Raw genomic sequence first — 24054 nt, 5'->3', positions numbered from 1 at the left:
ATATATATATCCTCGGATGGACGTTAAACTGGGCATCCCGTCTGCTGGCATTAGCTGGTGGACGTTAACAATACCACGGTGTCCTTCGTGAAGAGTAGGCGAGCCATCGCCGGCGTCGTGAGCAAATTCGAAATTCCTGTCCTCACTACTTTGCCGAACCTCAGGCCTTGCCAGCAGGTTCATGAAAGACTTGGACTAAAAACTTCCACTGGCCAACCTCACCAGAACGTGGGAATAATTGTGGCCATTAAAGTAAAAAGAAGAAGAACAAGATTTTGGTAAAACGAGTCGGAGTGCCAATGGCGACAGATGGATGTGTAAATTCTGTTGGAGCAGGTGAATAGTTTATCGTGAAACTTCCTTCGTATCAATCCTTCCCATTACACAAAGGCTAATAATCAATTTTTTGGAACAAAAATGTGTGTCCGTTTTATCAAAGTTTCACCCCATTTGAGAAGTCCGTCTTTCTGTTGTTGAAGAAGTAGAAGTGGTAATGGGAGTCTAATGTCGCGTTTCAAAGGTAAAATGTATTATTCTATAACGGCAAGAACCCTTGAGAAGGACACGGAAGGAGAAAACAAAATGATAACTAGTACACTAATCTTTCTCGAAGCAATAGGAACATGGAACACACTGTCATGGCCAAAAATATTGGCACCGTTGCACTTTTTTCAAATAATGTACCATTTCTTCCAGAAAATTGTTGAAATTATAATATCTTGGTGTCCACATATTATGTATTTCTTTGGTTTGCAATGGAACAAACAAACAAAAAAAAAGCTGAAGAAACTACTAAATCTCAGCTTATTCCACACAGTAATCTTAAAATGGCCCAGACAATATTATTGGCACCTTTAAAAAGTTGTTAGAAATAATTAGATTTCAAGCAGGTCTTCTTCTTCCTCTTTCGGCTTGCTCCCGTTAGGGGTCGCCACAGCGGACCAACCGTCTCCATTTCGCTCTATCCTCCACATCTTCCATTGACACTCCAACCACCCGCATGTCCGCCCTCACCGCATCCATGAACCTCTTCTTTGGCCTTCCTCTTCTCCTGCCTGGCGGCTCCATCTTCAACATCCTTCTCCCGATATACTCCGTTTCCCTCCTGTGCACATGTCCAAACCATCTCAATCTCGCCTCTCTCACTTTGTCTCCAAACCGTCCTACCTGCGCTGTCCCTCTAATATACTCATTTCTTATCCTATCCATCCTCGTCACTCCCAACGAGAATCGCAGCATCTTTAACTCTGCCACCTCCAGCTCCGCTTCCTGTCTTTTTGTTAGCGCCACCGCCTCCAAACCATACAACATAGCTGGTCTCACTACCGTCTTATATACTTTCCCCTTCACTCTTGCAGCTACCCTTCTGTCACAAATCACTCCTGCAACTCTTCTCCACCCACTCCATCCTGCCTGCACTCTCTTTTTCACTTCTCTCCCACACTCTCCGTTACTTTGGACAGTTGATCCCAAGTATTTAAACCAATCCACCTTCCCCACCTCAACTCCTTGCAACTGCACCATACCACCACCCTCCCTCTCATTTACGCACATGTACTCCGTCTTACTCCTACTGACTAACATTCCCCTTCTCTCCAGTGCGTACCTCCACCTCTCGAGGCTCGATTCAGCCTGCTCCCTACTCTCCCTACAGATCATGATGTCATCCGCGAACATCATAGTCCATGGAGACTCCAGTCTTATCTCGTCCGTCAACCTGTCCATCACCATTGCAAACAGGAAAGGGCTCAAAGTCGATCCTTGGTGCAATCCCACTTTAACCTTAAACCGGTCCGTCATTCCTACCGCACACCTCACCGCTGTCACACTGTCCTCATACATATCCTGCACGATCCTCACATACTTCTCCACCACTCCCGACTTCCTCATACAATGCCACAACTCCTCTCTTGGCACCCTATCATAAGCTTTCTCTAAATCCACAAACACACAATGTAACTCCTTCTGGCCTTCCCTATACTTCTCCATCAACATTCTCAAAGCAAACATCGCATCAGTGGTGCTCTTTCCTGGCATAAACCCAGATTGCTGCTCACAGATCGTCACCTCTCCTCTCAACCGAGCTTCCACTACTCTTTCCCACAACTTCATGGTGTGGCTTAATAACTTTATCCCTCTGTAATTTCCACAGCTCTGCACATCACCCTTATTCTTGAAAATCGGAACCAGTACACTTAATCTCCACTCCTCCGGCATCCTCTCACTTTCCAAGACTTTATTAAACAATCTGGTTAACAACCCCACTGCCATCTCTCCTTAGCACTTCCATGCCTCCACTGGTATACCATCTGGGCCAACCGCCTTTCCACTTTTCATCTTCTTCATAGCAGTCCTCACTTCATCCTTACTGATCCAGCCACTTCCAGATTCACTATCTCCACCTCTTCCAACCTTCTCTCTCTCTCATTTTCTTCATTCATCAGCTCCTCAAAGTACTCCATCCACCTTCTCAACACACTCTCCTCGCTCGTCAGCACATTCCCATTTGCGTCCTTTATCACCCTAACCTGCAGCACATCCTTCCCAGCTCGGTCCCTCTGTCTTGCCAATCGGTATAAATCCTTTTCCCCTTCTTTTGTATCCAACTTCTCATACAGCTCGTCATATGCCTTTTCCTTGGCCTTTGCCACCTCTCTTTTGCTTTTCGACGCCACTCCTTGTACTCCTGCCGACTTTCTTCATCTCTCTGACTATCCCACTTCTTTTTCGCCAACCCCTTCTTCCTTATACTTTCCTGTACTTCCTCATTCCACCACCAAGTCTCCTTATCTTCCTTCCTCTGTCCAGATGTCACACCAAGTACCTTCCTAGCTATCTCCCTCACAACTTCTGCTGTCATTGCCCAATCATCCCACCCATCTTTACCACCATCCAACGCCTGTCTCACCTCCTCCCTAAATTTCACGCAACAGTCTTCCTCCTTCAGCTTCCACCATCTGGTCCTTGGTTCAGCCCTCACTCTCTTCCTCAACCTCACCTCTAAAGTCATCCTACAGACCACCAATCGATGCTGTCGAGCTACACTCTCCCCTGTCACCACCTTACAGTCACTAATCTTTTTCAGGTTGCATCTTCTGCTTAAGATGTAATCCACCTGTGTGCACTTTCCTCCACTCTTGTATGTCACCCTGTGTTCCTCCTTCTTCTTGAAATACGTACTTACCACTGCCATTTCCATTCTTTTTGCAAACTCTACCACCATTTGCCCTTCCACTTCTCTTGTTGAGACCGTAGATTTCAAGCAGGTGATTCTCCTTTACTTTGGAATTAAACTCACCTGTGGTGAGAAAAGAAAGAAAACCAGAGAATTGCTTGATGGGGTCAGACACAAGATTGTAGCCAAGCATGGACAATCTCCAGGCTGCAAGTCCATCTCCAGAGACCTTGTGTTCCTGTGTCCACCGTACGTAATGTTATCAGGAAGTTTAAGGCCCACGACACTGTAGCCAACCTCCCTGGACGTGGCCGCAAGAGAAATTCTTGATCAGCAGCATTGCAGCGAAGGATTGTTCGAATGGTGAACACCTCGATCAACTGCCAAACAGATTCAAGTTCACCTTCAGACACAAGGTACGACAGTTTCAACTTGCACCATCTGTCACCGACTCAAGGAAAGGGGGTTCTATGGTCAGAGACGCAGGAGGACCCCACTGCTGAGAGAGAGAGAGACAGACAGACAGACAGACAGACAGACAGGCCCGACTTGAGTTTGCCAAAACACACCTGAACAAGCCAAAATGCTTCTGGGAGAACGTCCTGTGGACAGATGAGATCAAATTGGAGCTTTTTGGTAAAGCACATCATCTCCATGTTTACAGAAAACAAAATGAAGCCTTCAAAGAAAAGAACACCTTCCCTGCAGTCAAACATGGAGGAGTTTCAGTGTTGTTTTAGGGTTGCTGTGCTGCCTCTGACACTGGGTGCCCTGCATGGGGTGTGCATGGCATCATGAAATCAGGAGATTACCAAGGAGGCATTTTGGAGCGCAATGTTCAACCCTGAGTCAGAAAGCTGGGTCTCTGTCGAAGGTCATGGGTCTTGCAGCAGGACAATGACCTCAAACACACTTCAAACAGACTTCACTTCCGGTTCCGGTTTTGAGCGGCAAGAGGTCTCCTTCGGGGCTCCCTGCTGACATTCTCAAAGTTAAGTTCCGGTTGTTATTTGTCCCGTTTTAACTGTTTAATTTTCTCACCTACATGTTAATGTGTGTTCCTAGTTCGGTTTTGTTTCAAAAATCGTGCTATTTTGTGAGTATTTTTGTCGACGTTCTTACTTGGTGTTTGAGGCCTAGTCCTAGGTTTGAGGCCTACCGGTTCCACTCGGTGTTCGATCGTTTTTTTTTGTTTGTTTGTTTGTTTTTTCTCCCCATTACCTTCAATTTCTATCCTCCCCATTACCTTCAATTTTCATCCTCCCCACTTTCCAAACATCCCCCATTCTCCCAACTAATCTCTTTCTTATCTCAAAAAAAAAAAATAAAATAAAAAATAAAAAAAAAAATAAACCCAACAATAACAACAACACGCTCACCTTCTCCCGATTCTGCTACTTCTTCTTCCTCTTAACTTCCTCCTCGTCTTCCTCGATTTCTTTTTTTTTTACACTTCCATGACCTAATCTGTTGAACTCTCTCATACATTAATATTAACAACAAAAACGATCTTATAATGCTTCATCTTCCTCTCTCACACATGTGGTACTCTTTACTGTTTCACAATGCACTTCTCTTCTGCTATTTTAACAGACTGCTCTCATTTCGACCTCTCCTTCATTCCTTGCCTAAAAAAATCCAACTATTACAGCGCTTCTTCTCTCCATGCTCTGAATTCGCCTTCATTGCATCCATCAAGAATTGTGTTAAATCGCATCTCTGACCTAAAACTTTTAAAAACCACAGTTTGCCATGGATGCTCGCTTTCCATCAACCATTCTTTTTTTCCAACTTCAGTGCCAACTCACCCCCCTCACCCCTCACTCTCACTCTCAAAGCAACCATCCCACTCTTCTCCCTCCAAGCCTCCCTCTCACCTCTTTCAAAAATTCCCCCTCACCTTTCTCCCACCTTTCATCCCCCTCACTCTTCCTTCTCTAAGTTGCCCCCCTCTCATCCACCAACCTGCCTCCCTCCACTGCCCTCTCACCTCCATCTCTTCACTCCACCTCCTCAAATCCTCAACTGCCATCTTCCTTGTCTCTTGTCCCCCCTCTCTCCCAGCACCACAGAGCCTTTTCTCCTCCTCATTCGGCCCCCTCCCCTCGCTATTCTGCAATACCCCACACTCCTTCAGCAACCCTACTTACCTCCGGCCCTCGTCCCTCGTCCTACCCTCCCCCGCCCCTCCACCTCCTGCACCCAAAGCCTCCTCCCCTACCTCTTCATTAAATGTGTGGACCTCAAATATCCGGGGCCTTCGCTCAAACCTTTCAGATCTTTCCATGCAGGTTGCCACTGACAAACCAGACATTATCTGCCTAACAGAAACTTTCCTCTCCCAAGACGTGTCTGATTCCCAAGTATCTCTCCCTGGTTACTCCCTCTTACGGTATGACAGACCTGAGCCTCGTCCTGGTGGAGGTGTTGCTCTCTTCATCAAAGACTCTATTCCTCACTCTCCCTGCACTGCTCTCACTCCCCCACACCCCCAGGAATACCTCTGGCTTCGGCTTCCCCTCCACTCCCACCTCATGTTTATATGTGTACTGTACCGTCCACCGAACAGTGATGACTCCATCTACACCTCACTCTCCGAAAACATGGACCATCTTCTATCTTCTCATCCAAACTCTCTCTTCCTCTTATGTGGCGACTTCAATTGTCATCACGCCAGTTGGCTAGGTGTGGGTACCTCTCTCACCTGCCATGGGACGTCAGCAAAAGCTTTCTGTGACTCATTGGGACTGACTCAATCGGTCAACTTCCCGACCCGGATCTCAACCAATGGTACTCCATCTCTTCTGGATCTGATTTTGACAAATTTCCCTGACAATATCTGCTGCTCTTCCTTCGCTCCAATTGGTTCTTCTGACCACGTCCTTGTTAAAGTGGACATCTCTCTGGCTGTCATCAGAGAACCACCTCACCGCCGTCGAGTCTGGCATTTCACTCAAGCCGACTGGCAGGGTCTCCGAGCAGCCATCAAACTTACAGACTGGTCTCCTATCACTACTTTCTCAAACATCAACTCATCCTGGGAATTCTTTCAAAGAAACTTGCTCTCCCTCATGCACAGATTTATCCCCTCTCGTGTTCAGTTGTCTTACCCTTCCTCCCGCCCTTGGTTTACTGAAGCTTGTGGCGAGGCAGTTGTCCTGAAACAACTTGCCTTTGCCTCATGGAAAGCAAACCCAACTGAGGGCAATCTCAGTTCTTTCCACAAAGCTCGGAACAAGTGTGTATCTACCCTCAGGAGAGCCAGAAAACAACATCTTTCTCATCTCAAGTCTGAACTCTCAGACCTCTCTCCCTCCTCAAAATCCTGGTGGCGTTTAATCAAATCTGTTTCTGGTGTATGTTCCCCCTCCATCCCCTCCCTTACCTCAAATGGCCGCACTGCTGATTCCACACGTGATAAAGCTGAATGTCTAAACTCGGTGTTTGCAGCTAAATCTTGTGTCCCAAACCCATCACTATCTCTACCCACTTTACCCAGTCGCACCCAACTGTCCCTGGACTCTGTATCCTTTTCTCCTGACAAGGTGGAGAGCTTGCTTTCAAACCTCGAGTCAGATTCTGCAACCGGTCCAGACGGCATCAGCCCACGTGTCCTCAACGCCTGCTCTTCTGCTCTTGCTCACCCTCTCTCTGTTCTATTCACCCTCTCATTTTCCCAAGGTCATCTGCCATCTGCTTGGAAATCTGCTAACATCACTGCCCTGCATAAAAAAGGTGCAAAAACAGATCCCTGTAACTACAGACCAATCAGCCTTCTCCCAATCATCAGCAAGGTTATGGAATCCATCATTGCTTCAGACATGAAATCCTTCCTCTTCTCCAATGGCTTGATTTCCAATCATCAATTTGGTTTCAGACCAGGTCACTCTACCCTGGATATGCTGCTACTGCTCTCCCATCAATGGATGGAGGTCCTCAATGCCAGACAGGAAATCCGAGCCGTATCCCTGGACATATCACGTGCTTTTGACACAGTCTGGCACCCTGCCCTACTCACCAAACTCTCTTCCCATGGTATTCAAGGCCATCTCCACTCATGGCTCGCAGACTTCCTCTCCTGTCGCAGTCAACGTGTGGCCCTAAATGGAGTTCTTTCATCCCCTCTTCCTGTGCAGGCTGGAGTTCCTCAAGGTAGCGTTCTGGGCCCTGTTCTTTTTCTGGTTTTCATCAATGATCTCTCGGACTCTCTGGAAAATCCTCTATTTCTCTTTGCCGATGACTCCACCCTCTGCCGTACCATCTGTCATCCCTCAGACCGGCAAGCAGCAGCTTCTTCGCTCACTGCAGATCTGGATAAAATCACAAACTGGTCCAACACGTGGAACATGTCTTTCAATCCACACAAATCTCACACTCTCACTATGTCTCTTCGAAAGGACCGTTTACAAAACCCCCGCATCCACTTTCTCAACAATCCACTGGAAGAAGTCTTTTCTTTCAAGCTTCTGGGTCTCACTATCTGCCATGACCTTTCCTGGGAAAGTCACATTTCCAACCTTGCCTCAAAAGCCAGTCGCCGACTGGGAATCCTCCGTCGTGCAAAGTCCTTCCTCGGCCCTCTTGAGCTCCTGACTACTTACAAAGCTTTTGTCCGTAGCCTGATGGAGTACTGCTCTCCCCTCTGGGCTGGTGCTCCTGCCTCCCACCTTTCTCGACTTCACGCTGTCGAAACCAGGGCTTTTAAGATCATTGGCATCTCCCGCAATGAAGCTGAGTCTTTGGGCCTCTCACTCAATCACCGCAGGTTGGTCGGTGGTCTTTCTGTCTTCTACCGACTCCTCTCCAGCCTTGCCCCCTGCTCTCTCTGCGATTTGTCCCAACCACATTTCCACAGGGCGCTCAAGGTCCGCCAACAACCCTCTTCTGGTAAAACTACCAAAATCACGAATCACTGCTCATCTTCACTCTTTCATTCCTCTTTTTCCCGCCTTTGGAATAAACTTCCTCACTCTATTCTTTCCCATTCTTCCCTCCAGGCTTTCAAAACAGCTGTTCACCACCACCTCTTATCTTCCCCCATCCAAATCCTCGATCTTTTCTACCCCCGATAATCCACCCATGCCCACTTCCTTCAATTCTCCTGCTTTCCTTCCTGAAAGTCCCTGTAATGTCCATCTTCTCCTCGCCATGTTCCCCGTCCCATCCCCATCCCTCTCCCTTCCACAGTTCACCTGTGTCTGTTCCCCAATGTTTTGTCCCTTCCACTCCCACCCCTCTTGTCTCATGCCTCCTTGCTGTGAGTTGTGTGTTAGCTCTCATACGAGCCTCGACCAAGGTATACAAAAAAAAAAAAAAAAAAAAAAAAACAGCACCCAGGGATGGTTCAAGACAAAACACTGGACTGTTCTGAAGTGGCCAACAATGAATCCAGATCTAAATCCCATTGAACACCTGTGGGGAGATCTGAAAACAGCAGTTGAGAGAAGGCAACCTTCAAATCTGGGAGAACTGGAGCAGTTTACACAAGAAGAGTGGGACAAACTGCCAGTAGAGAGGAGTAGGAAGCTCATTCATGGCAATAGGAAGCGCTTGACTGCAGTTATTTTGTCCCAAAGGCTGTGATACCAAATATTAAGTCAAGGGTGTCAATAATTTTATCAATGCTATTTCTTATTATTTTCTGATTTATAAAGGATATATTAAGTTCTGAATCCAAAACAAAAATTCTGTAATATTAAACAGTGAAGTAAAGAATTGTGGAGACAAAGTACTTTTGTCAATTTCAACTTATTTTTGGAGAAAATTGTGCATTGTTTGAAAAAAGTGCAAGGGTGCCAATATTTTTGGCCACAACTGTACAGTGTGTCCTAAAACACCTGATCAACTTTTGTTGTTCTTATATTTAGTTCCACAAATGATACGATACCCTTTGTTTTATACGATACAGAACTTTCTAAAGTTTTCTTTATTTTCAGGTCTGGTGGTTCAATGTAAAAGAAAATGGCGACTACACAGGAGATAGCTCAACGCGTCGAATGGTTCAGACGAGATCCGACACGCAAGTTCAGCGTGATTTCCGTACAAGGTGTGGAAGGAATCTACCACCACGGACCAGAATCAGAGAGTGTTACAATGGGTTTAAGGAGACTACAAGTTGTCAGAAACAGAGAAGTACCGGTCGACCAAGCACAAGTGCAGCAGACGTTGAACGAGTCCTTGAATCATTTCATAAAAGTCCCAGAAAATCAGTGACACGCATCCAGAGAACTGGAACTACTGACCACCACTATACACAGGATTTTGCTTAAAAGACTGAAACTTTCTACCGACAAGGTGCAGATTCTGCAGGAACTCAAACCAAATGACAGACCCAAACTCAAGGCATTTGCCTTGGAAATGCTCAGTCGCATAAGAGGATGATGAAGATTACCTGAAAAAGGTCATGTTTACAGACGAAGCTTGCTTTCATGCATCGGGGAAGAGCAACTGACACAATGTGAGGATATGGGGCTCCGAAAACCCCCACATTGTCATTGAACACATACACGACAGTCCAATTGTCAACGTGTGGTGTGCCCTTCTCCACGACTGCTTTGTGGGTCATTTTTTTCTTTGCGGAGGATACAGTGACCTCAACCATTTACATGAACATGTTGGAAGGATAGATTGAAGATTTGACATGTCGCATAGATTGAAGGCCTGCAACACGATATCATTTTTCAACAGGACGGCACTCCCCCTCATTGGGCCTTAGTCGTTCGAGCCGTCATGAATGAAAAATTTCCAGGTCGCTAGATTGGCCGAGACGGACCAACTGCCTGGTCCCCACGATCACCAGACATAACCCTGCCCCCCCCTCTTGATTTCAATTTTCTTTGGGGGTTTGTCAAAGATCTTCGTTCTCGGGTCACAGGTGTATATGCGCACTCTGTGGATGCAAACATGCTGAGCTCCTTGATGTCCTGCACTTGACAATCGGAGCTCACTTTGAAGTGTATTGATGGTGTGCACAAAACTCTATGAGTTTCTGTATCATATAAACCATAGGGTATCAATGTATCAATTGTGGTTCTAAATACATCAACAACCAAAGTTGGCAGGGTCTTTTTGGAACACCCTGTATATAAATATATACGGAAAGGGAACACAAAGAACCACCATGACAGCAGCAACAAGAGGTCATTTTTCGTGTTTCACTTCATTTTACATCCTCGTCGACATTCACAGATAGACATCCAATGTATTTGTGAAGTATAACATGCTGTCTTTCGATTACACCCTTCAGTGAAGTGATGTGTAGGCACGGCGAGTTTTTAATGAAAAAACAAAAGTGTGGTGCTTCGCTACATGCAATGTGTTGCCCATACATTGTTACATGCGTCGTGATTCAGTACCTGCAACGTGTTGACCGTCCATTGTTACACACTTCCCCTCATTATCTCATAGGCACATCCCTTGAATAAGACTTGTTTTATGTTTCAGGAGGAGCATGCTGAGATGCTGTGGTTGTTTGTCTGTGTCGCGTGAAGCTACGTGGTGTGTAGTCGGCTGCTTGCATGCGGAACGCGCTCGAACTCCAACCTCCCGTTGGATTCCACATGGTGGGATGAGCACCTTTCGGAGGAAAACAGCATGTTCATGCGCAAAATGGTACCCATGGAGCAACAGGAGCTCCTTCAAAGTCGCTTGAACCCCCTGCGTGATGAGCCGTGGCCACTGCATCCGTGGAGCCTGGGTGAGCCTCACACTCGAACCCTGAAGGACTTCGGGGCCAACTTAAAGTTTGATAGCCTAGCAAAGAAAATGCTTGCGTTAGAACTTGTGTTTTGACAGGAAGCGAAAGAGTTTGTCGGAATTCAAAAGTGCGTATCCAGTATGTTTCGAGATTGATGGACTATTTGATGTTAATGTTGTTCCATGTTTAAATGGTGGATTTGCATACCCGTTATAGGATGGCCGTGCTCTACACCTTTTACAGGATCAGTTCGCGTCGGCCTCATTGCAGTGAAGTTAGGGATGCTTCCCCTCTGGTCGACCAGTGGTGAACGGCACGCTGTCACGTTACTCCAGGTAGGAGTTTGCGTGTCTATACATTGTTTATCAGACTGGAATGTGCCGGATTTGTACCAGTAAAGTTGTTTTGGTACCACAATAGAAAGACTAAACCTTTCCTGGTAACCAGTAGTGAAATAATTATCTCAGTGACGGTATTAACTGTAGAGTTCATAGAACACGATACCCCACGCAGTGTTTAAGTTTATACCTGTACTTCAATTTTAATACAATAATGATTTTAAAGATCGTTAAAGATCTGGAAGTTTAGCACGACTAAAGCAGTCTTATACACCACCCTTATACACCGTAACGAGACAACATTGTCACAGTTTAGCAGATGGAGGCTTTATTGATCACCACAGAATGCAGTGATGATCGGCATCTTACACAGCCATATCGGTGTCCTCTTCTTCACCCCGTTACTGTACCGTCTCACATGTCACGCCCACTTTCCCAGGGGCTGTGCTTGACAGCTCCTATTACATACACCATTAATACATCAACAGTGTAGAAACAGGTCTCGGGTTTCGCCTTTTCAAGCTTCCCGGGCTGGGCAGGGCCACGAGAGGGCAGAGTTCATGTGAGGTGGAGTTATCAGGATCAAAAGCTGCGCCGCACCCTTTGACACTGTGTGGCACATCTTCATTGGCTGTATCTTCCAACTGCCACCAAGGAGAGTGCGTCGATCGAACTTTGGCCACAGCCCCCGAGGAAACCGCACCCTGAACCGCAGTCTTTGCTATCCGCCATTGTTGTTCTTGCCGTTGCTTTGGTTGTGTTTGAAAGGTCTGTTGTGCCATGTGAAAAGTGCGAGAAGGAATGAAAGAAAGGGAGGAATTTGAAGGGATTTAATAAATTAATGTAAATGGGTTTTGTAATTGGTACGAGGTGTGAAAAGTAATTACAAGGCAGGTTCGAAAAGAAATGATGAGGTGACTCGGGAGCGAAGTGAGGTTCGGGAGTGAAATGGTAGGTAAAGTCAACGGACTATGGGTAAATGGATTCATGGATTTGGAATATGGATAGAGTCCCACACATCACATTTGTCCCTCATCCCCGATACAACGGGCAGGGAATCTAAGTACGCAAACTAATGAAATAGCTAATTCTGGTGGATCCTTAGTGTTCATGGATGCTCTCCCCCGGGGTCTGGTTCCACAACTGTCACAGTACGATTACGCATTCGCAATTGGAACACCTTGGAATGGTTACACACATTGCAATGGAATACTTGGTGGTGTGAACAAGGTATCTTCTTCTTCTTCTTCTTATTCTGTCTCTGTCTCTGTCTCTGTCTCTCTCGTCGAATGTCAGGGACATGTGTTGCTGTTGCACACTTGTTATTGGACCTAATAGGTGTCCTTGCTATTACTTACTTGCAAAGATACCTGATGTTGCCGGGCAATGCCGGGTCCCTCCCTCCTCCCACCTCTTCCCCTGCCTCCTGCCACCCCACTCCCATCACTCCTCTCACTCCACTCTCTCTGTTCAACCTCCCACCCTACCCCCTCCCTCCAATCTCCACCTTTTCCCTCCCTCCTTCCACCTCTTCCCCTGCCTCCTGCCACCCCACTCCCATCACTCCTCTCACCCCACTCTCGCTGTTTAAATTTCTAGCCTACCCCCCTCCTCCCTTTCCCATCCCACCCCCTCCTGGATTCCCACTCCACCCATTTCCCCTCCCTCCTCCCATCTCCACCCTTCTCCCCTCTCCAACCACAAAGGTACCCGGTATTGCCCGGCAACGCCGGGTCTCACCTCCCACCCTTTCCCATACCTCCTCCCACCTCACCCCCTCCCTCTGGGGTCTCACCCAACCCTTCCCCTCCCTCCTCCACCCTTTCCCTCCCTCCTCCCACAAAGGTACCCGCAATTGCCCGGGATCTATCATACATCTATTGGACTAACACAATTTAGCAGACTTTTGGAGACAAACATTTTATTTATCAAGCTACAAAATATTGAACAGAAATCTCTAAATTGGACATTATTGTCATGATTTTGGGAAGACTATATTGAATGTTTTTCCATCAAGGGCCAACTCTAGAACAGACTTCCGGTTCTGGGTTTGGAGCGTTGGCAGGTCTCCTTCAGGGCTCTCTGCTGACAATCTCAAAGTTAAGTTTCCGGTCGTTATCTGTCCCGTTTTAACTCTTTATTTTCTCACCTGCATGTTATTGTGTTCCTAGTTCGGTTTTGTTTCAAAAATCGTGCTATTTTGTGAGTTTTCGTCGACCTTGTCTTACCGAGTGCTTGAGGCCTGAAATGAGAGCGAGAGATGAACCTTCAGAGTTTAGGCTTTATTCCATTTGATTGGAGCCGCTTCTGTGGGCACACCAGGAAATACAGGTTCAGCTAGGAGTACATAAGCAGAAACGTATACATGTGCAGTTAACCATTGCAGACTAATCCGCGTAAGCACGGAGTTCGATATAATCTCCATTCTCACCAGTCAATGAGCACCTTCAGTTAACGAGCATCAAGTGGACAGCCGATGTCAATAGCAATGCCCCGGGGACAATCCACCCGTGCCGCAGAGACCTCCCCTTATACGCGAGACGCACAACATGTGATCCCGCGTCATGTCCCTTGATTCACGTTAATTCACCACATTCTCCTCACCTTTAAAATGTAACTAGGGGCCCATCTTACACACCATGATTGCTTTAGCACTATAGGAGTATACATTTCAAGCAACGCGGACTAATAGATCTACAGGAGCATACATGCCAAGCAGTGATTATTTTGAGTTGTAGGAGCATGGAAATGAGCATCGATATATGATATAATGGGCATATAGGAGCATGAGCAGCGAGAATGCCGATAATCTCCTTCACAGATTGAGTCGTCGAGGGGGCCTTATTCGTCGACCTCTCCGGGAGTAAACGGCAGTTTCACTTGAGGGAGACTCCCGATCCTCTTGGTGAGCCTCGACTTGTGCCGGGGATGACTCCTCGATCGCTCTCGGGGGGAACGCGGCAGCCCGTCGCCTGGCGGAGTTCCTGGGGGGGAAATGTCAGAAGGAGGAGTGCCAGGAGGTGGTGTACCGGCGGGAGGAGTACCGGCGGGAGCCAGATGGCGAACCGACACAGTGGTCTCCCTGCCATCCGGGAGCCTGACATGAGCATACTCTGGATTAGTGTCAATGAGTTCGACCCCCTCCACCAGCGGTTCATACTTGCTTTGTCGTACCGGGCGTTTCATGAACACTGTACCGGGGTGGGTCAGCCAGTTGGGCACCGTTTGACTGTCAACATAACGTCGTTGGTGAGTAAACATACGTTCGTGAGGAGTGGCATTTGTGGACGTGCAGAGCAAAGAGCGTATGGAATTCATTGCGTCAGGAAGAGCAACCTCCCATCGCTCGGGGCCCAGTCCTCTCGATTTCAGCGCCAGAGTTATGGCTTTCCAAATAACTCCATTATACCTTTCCACCTGCCCGTTTCCCTGTGGGTTGTAACCCGTCGTTCGACTAGTTGCTATGCCGTGCTCTAATAGGAATTGTTTTAGCCCGGCCGACATGAAACACGACCCACTGTCTGAATGTATGTACGAAGGTCTCCCAAACATAGCGAAGAGGTCAGAGAGACATTTTACGACAGTGCCCGAGGTCATATCCGAGCACGGAAACGCGAAAGGGAACCTTGAATATTCATCAACAACGGTGAATATGTATCTGTTGTCTGTCTCGGTGGGCAGGGGCCCTTTGAAGTCGATGTTTAGTCTCTCGAAGGGGGAAGTAGCCTTGATCAGTCTGCCAGATGCCGCGCCAAAGAATCTGGGTTTTAGTTCAGCACAAACAGGGCATGAAGCATTCATTTGTTTAATATCTTCAACAGAATAGGGAAGATTTTGTCTGCGTACGAAATGTGCCATCCTGGTTACCCCTGGGTGGCACAGAGACACATGGAGGTCTTGCAAAGCCTGACTGATTGTTGCCGAACTGTAGACCCGGGAGAAGGTATCTGCAGCAGGGTTTTCCTTCCCGGGCCGGTAAACAATGTCGTACCTGTAGCAGGCTAGGTCTATCCGCCATCTCATAATTTTTTCATTCTTAATTTTCCCGTTATTTTTCCCATCAAACATGAAAGCCACGGATCGTTGGTCCGTAACGAGCGTGAAGTGGTTTCCCAGTAAATAATGTCTCCATTTACGCAGCGCTTCGACGATGGCGTACGCCTCCTTCTCTATTGCCGAGTGTCTCTGCTCGCTTCTAGAGAGAGTTCTCGAGAAGAAAGCGACCGGCCGCCCAGACTGATTAAGTGTTGCAGCTATGGCGTGATTTGAAGCGTCGGTCTCCACCACGAAGGGCACCGAGCTGTCGATCGATAAAACCACGGACTGACTGATATCATCCTTGAGATCGTGGAAAGCTTTCACGACAGCGGCATCTGGTGGAAAGTTTTTGCAATGCACTAGGGGATGTATTTTCTCGGAGTATTGCGAAATCCATCTTGCATAGTAAGCGAACATCCCGATCACCCGGCGCATTGTCTGCAAGTCCTGAGGTGGTGGAAGCTCACGGAGCGGGCGCAATCGCTCAGGATCAGGCTTAATTGTGCCGTCGGCTATCGTGTAGCCGAGAAGGTCAATTGACCTTGCCGAGAATACGCATTTCTCGTAGTTGAGAGTCAGATTATATTTTCCAGCAATGCTCAAGAATCTGTCCAGATTCCTATCATGTTCCCTCTGATCCCTACCGCACACTGTGACATTATCCACGTAAACAAAAGTGTCTTCGAGGTTTTCATCTGAGATGATGTCGTCCATAACCCGTTGGAAGCAAGCTACTCCATTCGTGACACCGAATGGTATCCTTCTGAACTGGTAGAGGCGCCGCCCTGCCTGGAATGCAGTGTACGGTTTGTCTTCCTCTCGGATGGGAATTTGATGATAGGCGCTTCGCAAGTCGATGGTACTGAATACCTTATAATTGGCCACGCGTTCGACCATCTCATCTATGCGCGGCAGGGGGTAGGCGTCGAGTTGGGTGAAGCGATTGACCGTTTGGGAATAATCGACAACCATCCGTCTCTTATGGTTCTGACTGCTGGTTACTAACACCTGTGCGCGCCATGGCGAATCGCTCGGTTCTATAATTCCCTCCTCCAGTAATCGCTTGGTTTCTGAAGTGATGAAATTCATGTCAGCAGTGGTATATCGCCGCGATTTGATCGCTATCGGTTTGCAGACCGGCGACAAGTTAGCGAACAGCTGGGGGGACGTCACCTCCGCGGTGGTCAGCGCATTTAAAATTAGACGAGGCTTGCTTCCTCCAAAGGGTATTTCGACGCTCGTGTGCTGCTTGAGGACATTATGACCCAGAATTACGTCTGCGCACAAATCACGAAGCACCAGCACCTTTACATCCCGATGCGTGTACCCTTTTACGTCCAATTCAACATTGCAGTACCCTCGTACGCGGGATTGTAGTGAGGTGGCGGCCATGCATACCGTATTGTCAGTCGGGTGGATTACCCATTTCCTGCCCTTCACTAGCGAGCTGTTGACGAAACTTTCAGAGCTACCGGTATCAATCAGTGCCTCAGCCATATGCCCGTTAATTCGCACGTTGATGATAGCCTTGGATAGATTCCCCGGGGAGGCTGCAGTCAATTTATTTTGCGAGTAGAGAGCCGCAGAAGTGGGTTTATTCCTCCTTAGAGTAGATTTACATACCCTGGCATAATGCCCTTTCTTGTCGCAATTCATGCATGTGGCTTCTCTGGCGGGACATTTTTGACGAGGATGCCTTTTGTACCCACAAAAGAAGCATTTACCGACCGGAGCAGTTGCTGAGGAGTTTGACGAGGTCTGGGTATCCGGCTCCTCGGGTGTTTCAACAATCCCTCATGTCTGGCTGTGTCTGTGCCAGTGGGGTTCCTTGGGTTCCCATCGTAGCAGCGTTCATGAGCAGCATCGGTGTCCCAAATGACTCAGATTGCTGCTGAGCCGTATCCATCGCTCGAGCCTGATCGACTACCTTGTCAAGAGTGGGTTGCGCTTTCTCTAGTAAGCGTTGCCGTATGTGGGCTGATCTGAGTCCTTGGATGAATGCCTCCCGTGTGGCTTCCTTTCGGTGTTCCTCGGCGCTTACCGCCCGGAAGCTGCAGTCTTTTCCCAGCTGATTCAGAGCTTGCAGGAACTGATCGATTGTCTGCCCGGCTGCTTGCTTGCGTGTGTTGAGAAGATGTCGTATGTATACCTCGTTCTTGGGCTTCACGTAGAGCGCCTGCAGCACGTCAATCGCTGCTTCGTAAGTGTCGCACCCCGAGAAGAGCCTGTACACGCCGGGCGAGACATGATTCACGAGAGCGGCAAATTTGTCAGCTCCCTCCGCGATGATGGTCAGATAGTGTGAGAAGGAGCAGAACCAATGTGACCACTTCATTTCTGCGTCAGTCGTGTTTGGGTCTGCGTCGAACCTCTCTGGTTTGTAGATCTTGTCCATCTTTGGTTGAGAGAGCCGAGAAAATCAAATGGAATAAATTGAAATGAGAGCGAGAGATGAACCTTCAGAGTTTAGGCTTTATTCCATTTGATTGGAGCCGCTTCTGTGGGCACACCAGGAAATACAGGTTCAGCTAGGAGTACATAAGCAGAAACGTATACATGTGCAGTTAACCATTGCAGACTAATCCGCGTAAGCACGGAGTTCGATATAATCTCCATTCTCACCAGTCAATGAGCACCTTCAGTTAACGAGCATCAAGTGGACAGCCGATGTCAATAGCAATGCCCCGGGGACAATCCACCCGTGCCGCAGAGACCTCCCCTTATGCGCGAGACGCACAACATGTGATCCCGCGTCATGTCCCTTGATTCACGTTAATTCACCACAAGGCCGACCCATCGTTCCCCTCGGTGTACGATCGTGTTTATTTGTATTTTCTCCCCATTACCTTCAATTTCTATCTTCCCCACTTTCCCAACGTCCCCCATCCCTCCCAACTAAACACACTATTTCTTGTCTTAAATTAAAAAAAACCTTTCTCCTTGCACACTCACAGGTCTCGGTTCTTCTTCTTCTTCTTCTTCTTCTTCTTCTTCTTCCTCATCCTCCTCTACTTCTTCCTCCTGCCGGCACACCATCTTGATTCTACTGAGCTGACCCTCTTTCGCCATTACCTTCACCATTTCTTCCTATCTACAACCTTCCATTCCCGAATCTTACCTGTTCTTCAAAAATACATCAAAAAATAATAATCTTCCTTGTATCCTTTCGATCTCTACACCTCCTGTAACGACGTGTCTCTCTCTACTTTTCCTGGTACTTTTCATCGACCCAGCAGCTTCACACTGCGTTTAGGCCTAAGTCACATTTGCTCTACGGCGAGGATACGGCGGCCGTACGCCCTCTGAATTGAAAGAAACGTACGGCGGCCGCAGAGTTTCTGCGGTGGCCTCAGGGTGGCCCTACGCCGTTTGGCTATATTTTACAGGCCGTAAGGTCGCCGTGGAATTATAACGTGGAGTTATAACTTTTTTCATTTCTACGTTTGCCGTAGCAATTCGACAAGCCGAAACAAAACAAATGGTAAAAAAAATAAAATAAATTTACCCATTCGTTACCGTCCGTCTGGCCGCACGTTCGCCTTAGGGCCCCCTGCGGTCACCTTGCATCTGCCTTGAAAATTCAATGGCAGCGCAGGGCCCCCTTAAGGTCACCATGCGACATCAAATCAAAGACCGTACGGCAACCCCACGTTTTCGGTCTCCACAATTTCTAAGACCTAAGGCCTAAATCACATTTGCTCTACGGCGAGGATACGGTGGCCGTACTCCCTCTGAATTGACAAACGTGTGGCGGCCGCAGAGTTTCTAAGGTGGCCTCAGGGTGGCCCTACGCCGTTTGGCTATATTTTACAGGCCGTAAGGTCGCCGTGGAATTATAACGCGGAGTTATAACTTTCTTCATTTCTACGTTCGCCGTAGCAATTCGACAAGCTGAAAAAAAAATAAAAAACTGGTAAGAAATATTAAAAACAATTAACCCATTCGTTACCGTCCGTCTGGCCGCACGTTCGCCTTAGGGCCCCCCCTGCGGTCGCCTTGCGGGCACCTTGCGTCTGCCTTAAATTCTATGGCCGCCGCAGGAACGCCCTAAGGTCACCGTGCGACATCAAATCAAGGACCGTACAGCAACCCCACTTTTTCGGTCTCCACAATTTATAAATATGCCGTGCAGCTCCCTGAAAAATAAAAACATATGTGACTGCTACATTGTGTGACCGTGGAAATACTGCGGCCGCCGTATAATTGCAAATGGCAGTAGATTTTGGAGACCCCATGTCCGACGTGGCAAATGTGACTTAGGCCTAAATACGCCGTGCGGCTCCCCGAAAAATAAATACATATGTGACTGCTACATTGTGTGACCGTGGAAATACTGCGGCCGCCGTATAATTGCTAGTGGCCGTAGATTTTGGAGACCCCACGGCCGCCGTGGCAAATGTGACCGAGGCCTTACCGTTCCAAATTCACCACACACTTCCACGATTTTACTTCAACCTTCCCTTTTCCAAATGTTACGCAATCCTTATTTAAAATAAATAATTTCACTTTTGACGATACACCTCCCAGAACCAAGTGCTTCTCCCGAAACCACGTGATCTGTTGACACCCCCTGCGTTTATCAATCCAATTTCACCATTCACCTCACAATTTTTTCTACACTTCCATGACCTAATCTGAAGAAAACTCTCAAACAATAATAATAATAATAATAATAATAACAAGTCTGGAGACGGCGATGGTTCACGAGCAATGTACATGGTTTGCCTTTTTTTGTTTTTTGACCTTCGAGGGGACGCCACGGGCAAACTGGCGGGAATCGGGAAAAACGTAAATGATGAAAGTTGTAGTACTCGAAGAGCACTACTTGCATACCAACTTTCATTCGAAACAGTTGAAAACCCTAGGAGCTCGATGCCCAATTTATTGATTTTTTTTTGACATTTTCTAAGTTCGTGACCTTGTGACCTTGACCTTGACCTTGGGACGGAAATGAAAAATCGAGCTCCGTGGGGCTATGCAGGTGTCATTGGGCTAACCAAATACCAAAACCCCTGCCAGATTCGACAAACCCCCTTGGAGAAGATGTAACTTGAAACCGGCTACCCCCTAAAAACATGTTTTTCACGCACATCAGTGCAAGGTTTTTAGGGTTACCCCCTAAAAACACATAAAAACAAAAAAACACAAAAACACTTCCAGAACTGGAAGTTTGACACGCCCATAATGGGTGCAGCACGCCCATTCTCCGGAAAACACAACTATATCATGATACAAACGTCGCACCCTAATTTTATCAAGATCGGATCAAAACCCACAGAGCTATGCTCGGGACAGACAGACAGACAGATACACACCCATAACGAATATAGTGGTCACTTACTGACTCGTGAACAAATAAAAACGATCTCTTATAATGCTTCATCTTCCTCTTTCACACATGTGGAACTCTTTACTGTATCATAATGCACTACTCTTCTGCTATTTAAACAGACTGCTCTCAATTCGACCTCTCCTTCATACCTTGCCTAAAAATTCCAACTGTTACAGCATTTTTTCTCTCCATTCTCTGAATTCGCCTTTATTGCATCCATCAAGAAACTTGTTTAATCGCATCTCTGACCTAAAACTTAAAAAAACCCCAGTTTGCTATGAATGTTCGCTTTCCATCAACCATTCTTTTTTTCCAATTTCAGTGCCAACTCACCCCTCTCACCCCTCACTCTCAAAGCAACCCACCTTACCCAGTCGCACCCAACTGTCTCTGGACTCTGTCCTTTTCTCCTGACAAGGTGGAGAGCCTGCTGTCAAACCTCGACTCAGATTCTGCAACCGGTCCAGACGGCATCAGCCCACGTATCCTAAAAACCTGCTATTCTGCTCTTGCTCACCCTCTCTCTGTTCTCTTCACCCTCTCATTTGTCAAGGTCATCTGCCTTCTGCTTGGCAATCAGCAAACATTACTGCCCTGCATAAAAAAGGTGCAAAAACAGATCCCTGCAACCACAGACCAATCAGCCTTCTCCCAATCATCAGCAAGGTTATGGAATCCATCATCGCTTCAGACATTAAATCCTTCCTCTTCTCCAATGGCTTGATTTCCGATCATCAATTTTGTTTCAGACCAGGTCACTCTACCCTGGATATGCTACTTCTGCTCTCCCAACAATGGATGGAGGTCCTCAATGCCAGACATGAAATCCGAGCCGTATCCCTGGACATATCACGTGCTTTTGACACAATCTGGCACCTTGCCCTGCTCACCAAACTTTCTTCCTATGGTATCCAAGGCCATCTCCACTCATGGCTCGCAGACTTCCTCTCCTGTCGCAGTCACCGTGTGGCCCTAAATGGAGTTCTTTCATCCCCTCGTCCTGTCCAGGCTGGAGTTTCTCAAGGTAGCGTTCTGGGCCCTGTTCTTTTTCTGGTTTTCATCAATGATCTCTCTGGAAAATCCTCCATATCTCTTTGCTGATGACTCCACCCTCTACCGTACCATCGATCATCCCTCAGACCAGAAAGCAGCAGCTTCTTCACTCACTGCAGATCTGGGTAAAATCACAAACTGGTCCAACACGCGGAACATGTCTTTCAATCCGGACAAATCTCACACTCTCAATATGTCTCTCTGAAAGGACTGTTTAGAAAACCCCCCATCCACTTTCTCAACAATCCTCTGGAAGAAGTCCTTTCTTTCAAGCTTCTGGGTCTCACTATCTGCCATGACCTTTCCTGGGAAAGCCACATTTCAAACCTCACCTCCAAAGCCAGTCGCCGACTGGGAATCCTCCATCGTGCAAGGTCCTTCCTCGGCCCACCTGAGCTCCTGACCACTTACAAAGCTTTTGTCCACAGCCTGATGGAGTACTGCTCTCCCCTCTGGGCTGGTGCTCCTGCCTCCCACCTTTCTAGTCTTCACGCTGTGGAAATCAAGGCATTTCGGATCATTGGCATCTCCTGCAATCAGGCTAAGTCTTTGGGCCTCTCACTCTCTCACCACAGCCTGGTCGGTGGTCTTTCTGTCTTCTACAGTCTCCTCTCCAGCCCCCCCCCCCTGCTCACTCTGCGATTTGTCCCAACCATATTTCCGCAGGGCGCTCAAGGTTCGCCAACCACCCCCTTCTGGTAAAACTACCAAAATCACGAATCACTGCTCACCTTCACTCTTTCATTCCTCTTTTTCCCTGCCTTTGGAATAAACTCCCTCACTCTATTCAATCCCATTCTTCCCTCCAGGCCTTCAAAACAGCTGTTCACCACCACCTCTTATCATCCCCCATCCAAATCCTTGATCTTTTCTACCCCCGTTAATTATCCACGCAAGCCCACCTCCTTCAAATTCCCTGCTTTCCTTCCTGAAAGTCCCTCTAATGTCCATCTTGTATTCCCCATGTTCCCTGCCCCATCCCTCTCCCTTCCACAGATCTCCTTGTGTCTCTGTTCCCCACTGTTTTGTCCTTCCCACTCCCGCCCCTCTTGTCTCACGCCCCCTTGCTGTGCGTTGTGTGTTAGCTCTCACATGAGCCTCGACAAGGTATACAAAAAAAAATTAAAAAAAAAAAACCCCGCATATAGTTGACCATGTGAAAAAGACATTCAAAATCTGTTTTGTTGTCAGACAATTGGAACACACTCTCTAAACAACTATACTATATATACAGGTATACTATATATACAGGTAACTATACAGATTAAAATCGCTTGTTTTAAAAATTTTGGAATTGAGTGGAAATTTTTCACAGAGTAAATGAATTAAAATATTATTGCCATAAAATACTATACACAGGGGTCTGGTCATCGTCTTTTCTCCTGTGCAGCACAAGGCTTTGAGTAGCATCATTGGCTGAGCGTGTGGCATTGCTGCTGATATAGTGGCCCTGGAGGTTAGAGCAGCAATGTAGAATTTGGCCAGGATGCTGGGGATAGCTCCCCTACTCTTTGCAAAGCTCACCGCCAAGGGATATTTAATGTTCACTCACTAATTCTGGCAAATGTGATGCTCAGTTTAATGTTCATCTGAGGGATGGCACATACATTGATGAAACACCAAGATGACCGTCTATATCTGGGTTGACATTCAAACCCAGGCGAGACAGCTTCGAGCGAGTGTCTGTACCTCTCGGCCATCCTGCCGTGGAGTGGGGATGCATTGCTTTGCAGCCACTGTAAGCATTTTTCAATTTTCTCTTGAACCCGGACATTGCTTTACTCATCCTAATCCTCTAATTTAATTTGCCTTCCAAACTCCGGCGATTTCCCCACGGAGAACTGAGCCGTGGTTGCCAAGCCTCCTCGTGCTCCCGTCGTGGGAGCTTTCACCTGCTTTAAAACTATTTTTGTTGCATTCAATGAAGTGACACTTTGGGCGTATTCGTTAATCTTCTCTTCACTCTATATAATTGTTGGAACGGTAGAAAAATTACAGTTTAATGCTTTGGAAATTTCATATGTTTTTGTGTAAATATGGAGAAGATTGAAGCATGGCCTTGATTAAATAAATATGCTTATACTCTTATTATAAGAATCGGTAATTTCTTAAGATTTTCAGATTTCACTCCAGATTTCAACACTTATTTAGTCCACCAGATCTGATCCTCAAATCCGAAGTCATATTTCCATTATATACTTTATCTGAAGCCCGTGAGAGTAGATCGTGTTTCCAATGCAAGGCATTTCTCGTCGGCCGAATCAAAATGGCAGCTAAGACCCCTGCAAGATGAAGTAGTGTTGACCAAGGAAAAGAATCATGAAGTTAAGCCGTTAATTATCTTCAAAAGGGGTGTTTTAATTTTACCCAAATACCCAGTTTTCATTCATGCATTCCCTTGGAGTTTCCTTAGTGTGCATGC

At 47.1% G+C, this 24054-nt stretch overlaps 1 protein-coding gene across 4 annotated transcripts in view; it reads left to right on the top strand.

The window, feature by feature from the left end:
• MRPL3 (mitochondrial ribosomal protein L3) overlaps positions 1 to 24054 on the top strand; it is a 100184-nt gene that overhangs the window by 1736 nt on the left and 74394 nt on the right. For all 4 annotated transcript variants that reach the window (XM_085890102.1, XM_085890101.1, XM_085890100.1 and 1 more), the window contains exons 2-3: positions 10666 to 10871; positions 11115 to 11206. In XM_085890102.1, coding sequence (XP_085746228.1) covers positions 10666 to 10871; positions 11115 to 11206 — 298 coding nt within the window. The remainder of the gene's footprint in view (positions 1 to 10665; positions 10872 to 11114; positions 11207 to 24054) is intronic.

Source organism: Eptatretus burgeri, chromosome 7, assembly GCF_056783735.1.
Source record: "Eptatretus burgeri isolate ZD-2024b chromosome 7, Ebu_testis_v1, whole genome shotgun sequence".
Lineage (NCBI taxonomy): Eukaryota > Metazoa > Chordata > Myxini > Myxiniformes > Myxinidae > Eptatretus > Eptatretus burgeri.
This window is presented reverse-complemented; position numbering and strand designations above follow the sequence as displayed.